General features: G+C 40.7%; 1 protein-coding gene across 3 annotated transcripts in view; it reads left to right on the forward strand.

The window, feature by feature from the left end:
* Positions 1-1,934: 1,934 nt before the first annotated feature.
* Positions 1,935-9,274, forward strand: part of IWS1 (IWS1, SUPT6H interacting protein) — an 18,612-nt gene continuing 11,272 nt past the window's right edge. For 2 of the 3 annotated variants that reach the window (XM_026080018.1, XM_026080019.1), the window contains exons 1-3: positions 1,935-2,098; positions 2,553-2,668; positions 8,913-9,256. In XM_026080018.1, the coding sequence (XP_025935803.1) occupies positions 2,065-2,098; positions 2,553-2,668; positions 8,913-9,256 (494 nt within the window). In that variant the 5' untranslated portion in view covers positions 1,935-2,064. The remainder of the gene's footprint in view (positions 2,099-2,552; positions 2,669-8,912; positions 9,257-9,274) is intronic. The other variant, XM_026080016.1, reaches the window with a different exon arrangement.

The raw sequence follows: 9,274 nt of genomic DNA on the forward strand, positions 1-9,274 counted from the left end.
AGTAAGACAAGAGCAGGGGAGAAGCAGGAGAAAAGGGGACATGATCCCATTAAGAATGCGGTTCTGAGAGAGCTAAGGGACCTTTTCAGCTATGTGTTTTCTGGAAGAGAGCTATAGAGCTGTGAACAAAGACACCTTCTCTTTATGTTTTATGTATGTTGCTTTCAGAGAAAAAGGATTTCCTACATTTTTGCTAAGCAGGTGCAATTGTCTCAGAGAAACACCTGACTCCACTACCAATTTCTCCTCCTGAGTGAAACGTCATAAAAGTCTCTAACACTTTGAGTAACGACTCAAGCCGCCAGGTTTACCTGTATTTATCTGGTACGAGGTACAACGAATGCCATGCATTATAGCTGTGTGTGCTGCCGGAGTGGAAGTGTTAATAATGKCTTAACCTCTCTGCCATCCATTCGAAAATGCCTCTAGCACAGATGAACTGATGACTCACTTTGACCACAGTTCTCCACCTATTAAATTGTGATGTCCCTGGACTGGAGTGTAGCACGTAGCAATACAAAAAGTCCCTGTTAGAAATACCCCAAATGAGACTGCTTCAACAGATGTTGTTTTCTATTTTTCACGTTAACTTGCACCCACTTAGAGAACAAAGATGTTTTGTTTGTCACAGAACAAGAAAAGAGGCAGGAGACCAGCACAATATGCATTTATTAAGCTATCCATTTTAAAATAACTTGTCAATGACAGAAGTCATCCCGCGTAATCCTCTAACGACATACCGTAGGCGAGCCATATAATTGAATAATGCAGCTGCTCAGAGGACAGAGGTTACTAAATCAGAACACGACAATTCTCCCAAAAGACAGGGAACTTTCTGCCCGTCTGTTTACTCTGGAAGTGAGCAATTAAAGGGTTTCAAGGCTAACTTTCAATTGATTCTGAAGGCTAAATCGGGAGGAACAACCCACACACGAACTAATTTGAACTGCAGCTTCGGACAGGGCAGGTGAGGCTGTAGCTCCCGGAGCCAGCTAGCTGCCAGCTTCCACGGCGGCCTCGCACTCGCTCCCGGGCCAGCCGCACTGCAGCGGCAGCGGCGGCAGCCAGCGCCCACCCGGGGCCCCCAGGCCCGCAGGCAGACCGGCTCCTGCACTCGCCTTTGGCCCTTCTAGCTTCCTCTAAAGTTAATGCTCATTTACTTAATTGGTAGCAAGCACATAAATTCTATTATTTAAATGGTAAAGTGTTTATTATTCAAATCAGTAGATAGATTTTTTCATCTCCCATCCTGGAAGCATTTTTAGCAGCTATGCCTCGGACTGGCTGAAGGGAGAAGTTGGGTAACTATAGTATATATAGTTCTGGGCAGTGTGTTGAAACACTGATCTATTGGTTTTGGATTTTAGTCTCTCAGAAGTTTTCCCACTGCTCTCCCGAGGCATCATCTTTGTTAAAATAGCCATTTTACATTGCCATACAGTTATTCATTCCCTCTGTTGAAATAGTCTTTTTTCTCCCAGGCTTCTTCAATTCCCCCAGCACTTTAGTCATCGAACTAAAACCAAAATCTTTTCTAGAACAAGAAAAAAAAAAGGAAAAACAAATGAACCGCTCTGAGCCACAAGCGCTGTTTTCACTGCCCTGTAGCCCTGGGATGATTTGGAGCAGGAATGACCCGGGGGGCTTGGAAAGGGGCCGGCGGTGCTTTTATCCATCCTTGGGTTCAGGTCTCCCACACGGTGCTGCACCGGGCCAGGCGCWGCGCCACCGCCCAACGGCCGCCACTGCCCCGCCCCGCCCCGCCTCCCGGCGCCCCCCGGCGGCGGCCGCCCGAAGCCGCGCGAGACTTGGCTCCCGCGAGACGAGCGCTTCCCTCCCCCCGCCGCCGGCCTCCCGGCGCGCGGGGGGAGTGGCCGGTGCTCTTGGCGCATGCGCAGGGGCGGCCGCCGGCAGTTCGGAGGGGAGGCGCCATTTTGGGCCTGTGCGGGTCGGGCGGCGGCGGCGGCGTCCGGAGGCGGCGGGCCCTAGCGGCGACTTCTGCCCTGGGGCTGTGCCCCGCCGCCAGCCGCGAGGCCCCGGCGGGGAGGCGGGGCCGGGCCCGCCATGGAGACCGAGTATTACGGCGGGGACCAGTCAGGTAGCGGCGCGGGAGCGTCCCTCCGCGGGCGGCCGGGGCGCTGGGGCCTGTGGGGGAGGTGGCGGCGCGGCGCGGCGGGGCCCCGCAGCCGGCCCGGGGCGCTGGGGTGACACCGGCGGGCCGGGGCAGGCCCTCTTCCGCCTGGCTGCATCCAAACGGCGCTTCGCGTAACGCCGTTTGCTCGGTATTTTGATGAACGTGTCGGTCAGTGCTCGCGTACCTGCCAGAAGTAGTTTCTGTGGTCTTCTTTTTGGGGAGTGTCTGTGGTGGGCTTGTGCCCGTTCTGAACCTCCCCAGTGGATATCACCTATTTCTCTGTACTGGCTCAGTGCTGGAACTGGAATCTCCTAGTAGCACTTCCTGCCTTCCTGATCGTCATAACTGTCAATACTTTCTTAAACCCTGGGAGATGTCATTGAGTTTTACTTTCTTTCCTTTTCTTCCTTTGGAATAGATGATGGTGGAGCTACTCCAGTGCAAGATGAACGAGATTCAGGATCTGATGCTGAAGATGAAGTAAATGAGCAGCATTCCGGATCTGAGAATGGAAGTGTAGGGCATCAGTCAGAGGTACACTGAAACTTTGTTTTTAATCAAATAAGTAAGTTGTTTGTTGGTTTTGGTATTCTCTTAACTGAGGCTTACTGTCTTCGCTGATTTGTTTTTAAAGGTGCTGTCAGGCAAAACTTTACTTTCAGAAGGAACACTGACAAGTAATCCCTTGGCGAATAAGTAGGGTAGTTCTTTTTCCCCTTAATTACCATAATGGTGTTCCCTGTTATATAGAACAAGATTAATATTGTGCTGCTCTGTTGCAAGAATATTATTCTTGGTATTGTTAGTGGTAAACTTTTTAGATTTGAAATCCTAATACGAATTTTGAGAAATCTTGAGTTTTGCCTTAAAATTTTGCGTGTTAATATAAAACCACATGTTGTAGTGGCATACTTTTTCTTGCTAAAGAGTAAATACTCTCCCATCTTACTTCTCTCAGGTATGAGAGAGAATTGCCTCTCAAGCCTATTTTGTGCAATGTTTTTCTCCTTGTCTTTCACAAAGGAGTAGATCTCCATGTGGAAAAGAGACTAAGGTTCCTATATAGCACCTCTCTTTCCTCTGAAGGGCTTTTTGTTCTGAGAACCCTACACTGTGGAAAGGGTGAAGTTACTTTGATCCAGGGTTGTATTTGGAGGAGAGTTGCTCAAATTGTGGTTTGAGTTTTGTGGGTGGAAAGAGCGCTCTAATAGAGGTGAAGGCTCCTTGTGGATCTCTAGGACACCTCCTGGGCTAATCTTAATTTCCAGGGATATTTTTGTGACTTGAGATAGAGATCCTCTTTTCCAATTCCGGACTGTGTGATCTCTGCCAAACAGACTTTCTCACTGAATGTTTCTTGTTAGGACCTTATCAGGAAGGGATAATTTTGGCCTATGAAATTCTATCTTCTCTTAGTAAAGTTATGTTTTGGTGAACTTTCTGATAGTCATCAAAATTGTAATCGTCTGCTTTATTCTGTTCTGCAAATTCTGTTGCATTTTGTGTAAAGTTCAGGATTGGCTCTGACTGTGTTTTCAGTGGCTATGTATTGTTAAAAATTGCCTAAAATATGTAATGTGGTATACTGTAACAGACTGAAATGCTTCAGAAGGCTTACAGGTTCACTCTGCTATGGTATAATTTGCAAGTCGTCCCCCCCCCCCTTTTTTTTTCTTTATTGGCATTCTTGCTTTCATCAGAGCTAGAAAGTGGGTGAAGATTTTTCATAAGTTTAAAATGAAAGTTCTTCCAGTTTATTTGAATTTGAGTGTAAAGCAGAGTTTGGAGGGGTTTTTTTGGGGGGGTGGGTGGGTAAGTGTTGCTATTTACAACAGAAGAAACTGGTTTGGTGTTAGGCACTATCTCCTATTGTGACAGTCAAGAAATGCTTTGGCAGAGGAAGAAATGTTTTTTCGTGTGAGAGAAATAACAGTGTCTTTGATAAGGATTTAGTACTTTTTTAACTCCTATTTTCATCTAAAGCATTGCTGATGAGATCACAGAGAGTTTTGTTGCCACTTTGATATAATTAAGGTTTTTCTTTGATGTATAAAAACTTGGTCAGTTGATTTTACTCATCTATGTTCTTGTGAGTTTTTAAGTTTATCTACTGTGCTACAGTAATTGGAAATCTRGCATAAAGAAAAATGGTTGACTTCTTATTTGTGTCTTCAGCAAGACTTTTTCAAATTTAAATAACCAGAAAATATCATTAGGCGCTATCATCATCATTGACTAATCTTCTTCATGTACCAGCAGTATTTTAAAGGCTTTGTTCTGTGATGGCTGTTGAATCTTCCTCTGTGGATAAAATACTTTGGAAAGTCCAATTAAAAAAAATCCCAAACCCTAAGCAATTAAAAAACCCAGACAAAAACAACCCTTCTGCTTGATTGTAGATGTGTACCTTCAAGCTTTAATGCTTGATTTGATTCAGTTCGAATCATAAACATTTGGGTTTTTTTTAAGTATTTTCTTTTGCTATGACATTCTTAGTAATTTGATGTTTTTCCTGCATCAAATTCAAAATTCAGCTCAAATGATAATGTGTAGCTACTCTCTCTGAAAGGAGTAACTTTCAGTGATTTATCATATTATTTATCCTAAAATATCTCTCACCCTCTTATTTCCTTCATCTTTAGGAATATGTGGGAGGAATGACATTCAAAGGTAATAAAACCTTTGAGACAGCCTAATCAGTTAAGTCTATTTAATTACTATTTCGTCTCTAATTTAGAACTCAGATATAAAGAACTGAAGTTTTAAATTTTCAAACTTTTTTTTCAGGTTCTTAACTTTAAAGAAAAGGGGGATCCTGAGGAATTACTTATGTAGGTCTCAGGTATGTGGGTTTTTCTTTTCCACAATTCTTTTCTGGCTTTCCTTCCCCCAGTCCCACTTTATCTATAAATGTTCTCCTTGATGTCCTTACCAATTCTGTTTTAGACAAATAGATAACACATAGTTTTAGTACAGTAATGAATATTAAATCATGTTTACAGTGTTTGTTCAAGTCAGGCTCATACGGCATCTTTAATGACTTAGATTCTTACACTTGTACCAAGTCCCAGCTATCTTCATGAATTTAGTTATGGTTTGACTGCAACTGTTAACAAACATACAAATATCTCGGATTTTTGAAAACAACATAATTTTCTGATCTGCCTGTGATGATTAATCTATGCCTTAGTTTAACAATTGTCATTCATGAGTTTGTAGTGGATAGGTCAATTTTGTTGAACTTACTAAATTATCAGAGTATTGCATCTTAAAAGTGGTTGCATGTTGATCCAATAAACTACTTGCTAACTGAAATTTTATGTAGAGGGATAACACTGTAAATCTGATTTTGATGTATTCCTTATTTTATACTGTACTAAAGCCTCATATTGTAGAATTATGTCAGTTAAAAAAAATTAAGGACATCTGAATTAAAAAGTTTATAGATAAAGAGGAGGAAGAAAAGAAAGCAAAGGAATTAGAGAAAAATGCAGTAACAATTACCTGAGACCTACTTGTTTGTGAGGATGTCTGATCTTTTCTTTAAGCATTTAGAAAAGAAAAAATAAAAAAACTATAAAATTATGCATATGATTTCTCTGAATGCATCTTTTTAGAGACGAACTAGTAAAAAAAGGTGGTGGGGGAGACTATTCTACCGAATTTAGTCATCTTACCATAAAGTTGCATCTGCTTTATGTACAAAGTATATCCCAAAACATCCGCAGATTCATTATTTGTATTCAGAATACCTTTGCATTGATGCTTGTGGACAGGGCATGTCTGTTCTACCTAGGCTTTGAGCAAGTCAGCTGTGCCCCAGCTCTGCTTTAGAAGATGCCTGGTTACATTAATGTGGTGCTGAGTCTGAGCTAGTTGTGTGTCATCTCTGCGCAGGGCTTATTGACTTGGCTAATATAACTATTTGGTTTTTGGGTTAGCTCTGGCTTGTGCTTTCTTGATCCAGGAATAGAGTAGATGGGTGCCTGTCTGCCCAGTCTCGATAGGGACACCTATATCTGCCTTTTCCTGTGTTTTCTCTAAGCAGTTCTTCTGTAGGTGATTACACTAGAGTGAGGTTCAGATGCTGTAATCCTCACTGGGATTCTGTTTTGCAGAGCACTCTATGAACACAGAGTAAGCTAATTAGGATGCATTTCTGCTCCCCTTCCCCAAACCTCTTCCTTCTAAAGAGCAATTGTCAGTTTGCAATAACAGATTAGAGATTCAAGATGTTCTAAAGTGCTTTAGTAATGCTGCTGTATAATTGTAAAGACTTCTTACCAAGTATTTTGCATAGAAGTTCTTTGTAATTTAGTAATATATTCTGAATATATAACCTGCAGCCACGCTTTTGACCTTAGAAATACTGAGTCGTTAAGAATCATTATGGAATCAAGTTGCTTTTTAATTCTGATTACATGTTCACCAAAGACTTTCTAGAGCGACAGTCTGCAAGGTGATGCGCCTAATAGTTTAAATAGGAGTAGATGTATTATTTTCTTTGGTTTTGATTAGCAAAATCCCTTATTGCTGCTGACGTAATTACCAGTACCTATTTGGCATTAGCCATCTGAAATCAAGTGAAAACAAGTAGACAAAAAATTCAAACATTAAATGGGGGGTGATGAGGAAATGAGGATTAAAGAATTTCTATTGTAATAAGCTTCAACTACAGGGCAGACCTCTGCGTTATAGTACTTCTCAATGATCCTGACCTATAACACTGCTGTCAGAATTACCTTTCCTGTTCTGTTTTGAGCTGCAGCTTTCTTCCATCTTAAATAATGCAGTGAGAGAAAGTACGTCACATACACACATTCCTAGTTTGTTAGTGGGTGATACTGTGCAGGAGAGGGCAACCAAATTAAGATTCTGATATAAGCTATAATGAACTAAGAGTAATTGGGCGTAAGGTCTTAGACCTCAGTTGTGCAGTTCTGTAACTTCCTAATCTCCATATCTAATTCCTCAGAAGTCTGAATTCAGATTCAAACTGAACCATGGTTTCTTTCTGTAGAGGTAACAAATAAATACTGAATATTACCATCAGAATTATTAGAAAGGCCTGCATTGCTGTAGTGACAGGAGCAAATGGTAGAAAGAGAGATACTAACTTAGATTATTGAAGCTGCTGTTTTGTAGCTAGCATTAAGTAACACGGAAATAGTAAAGCTATATTTGAAGTGCATGTTATAAAATTATGTAGTCCTGATTTTCCATGGTGTAGTATCTTTCTGTCAGTAATTCTGCAGTCATTTACCAGTTAATATTTTAAAGTTTGTTAGCCAAGGGGATAAATGCATTGCGTCAGATCCCAAACCTTAAAAAGTGATGTTATTTACCACTTTGTATAATTCTGGAGAGCATAGTTCTTAAGTAATTTTAGTTTTAAATAAAATTCTCTTATTCATATATTATAAAGATTAATTGTAGTGTTTGGTTTAGATTCAGCATAGATTCAGCACCTGAACTATTGTGTATGGTTCTGAATGTGGGAGCAGGATGAATATAGGAAATAAAAAGAAAATAGATAGGAAGCCTGTCCTTCCAAGGAAATTAAATTGCTAACGGAAAAAGATTTGGAAGCTCCAAGACGTACAAGTCTTAAAGTATCTCCTAGGACAGTAAGTACTCAGTTTGCAAAGATGTTGGTGGAAGGAGTCTACAGCTGAGAAGACAAAGACAAAATCACCCCTGAGGAAAGGGCTCACCCTGGCTGAGAAATGGAGAAGCTGAAGTTGTAGAAAAGAAGTTTCTATTGCAGTATTGTTCTCTTTGGTTGAAAGCAGGATTATTGTGACGGTGACTGTCTTAGGTATGCTGAGTTAATGAAACGAAAATTTTAGATAGCCTAATGATTTTTCTCAGGTAAATGCAATATTGAAAAATTTTTTCAAGTAGAAAATTAGATTTTTTAGAAAAGGTAGAAGTCAAACTTTATGTTCTGTTATCAGTAATGATGTTGACAGGTGGCTTGCAAAAGATTTTTCCAAAAATGGAGTGTGTGGCTCAGTATTTTTGCAGTGTAAAAAATGAAATAAAGGATTGTATTTCACTTCTAGAGTTTTGAGAAGACCAGCATGTTCATGCATAGAATCTCTCAGATGTCTGGATAGGTATAGGAGTTATCAACTTAAAGGAGAAAGATATTAAATCTGTTCTTTTGAAATACATTCTCACCTCTCAAAACAGAAATTTATTGTTAATTGGTAGGCTTTCAGTCTAGATGTGTTCTTAAATAAGCTTTCTTGGCCAAGAGGGAAAAGGCACAAGCTCTTGAGCTCCACTGGAATGTCATGCATGTGTAGTTTGAGTAAAATGTACTTCATACAAAAAAAATCTTTGAAAACTTTTTTTTTTTTTAAAATCACTGTGGGAGTTTTTTATTTGCCCTGTTTCTGGGGAGTCGGACTAAACCTTCTTGAAAGCCTGACTTATTTAAAAAAGTGCTAAATGTTCACCTTTGGGGAATCAGACCTTTCTTAGAAGTATTAATTTGAGAGTTCTTTTCATTGTGTTACCATGTCCAAAATATGATTGAGCAGCAAAGTGGAGGGGCTTCCACTGATCTTTTAATATTTTTCTTGCTCTGAAATATTTGATAGCAAGTCCCTTGATGCGGCTTGTATAATAGTTATTTCTGTATAGAAAAATTTTCAGGCTGCAGTATCTTGAGCAATCAAATCGGGGGGAAGGCAAGCAAAAAATTAGAACGGCTTTTGTTTCCTTTTTTAGTTTCTTTGCTTAGTTGCCTGAGATTATTTTTCTCTTCTAGAATGAACACAGTGATGGAGAAGACGATGGTCAAATGGGAGAGCCTCATATGACAGACTCTGAAAATGAAGATATTCCGAGGCAAAAAGACAGTGACTCAGATAATGAGGAGCCTCCAAATCACAATGTAAGTGATTCAGACAATGAAGCAGCTCACGGAGGGAAAGACAGTGATTCTGATACTGAGGACCGTCCAAATCAGCATTTAAGTGACTCTGAAAACGAGGATGCCTTAAATCATCGAGTGAGTGACTCTGAAAATGGAGAACCTCAAAGGGATCAGAGCAGTGATTTTGAAAATGAGGAATCACAGAAGCAGCCGGCTAGTGACTCGGAGAGCGAGGAGCTCCGCAAGCAGCCGGC

The sequence above is a fragment of the Apteryx rowi genome, unplaced genomic scaffold (assembly GCF_003343035.1).
Source record: "Apteryx rowi isolate R43461 unplaced genomic scaffold, aptRow1 scaffold_51, whole genome shotgun sequence".
Taxonomy (NCBI): Eukaryota; Metazoa; Chordata; class Aves; order Apterygiformes; family Apterygidae; genus Apteryx; species Apteryx rowi.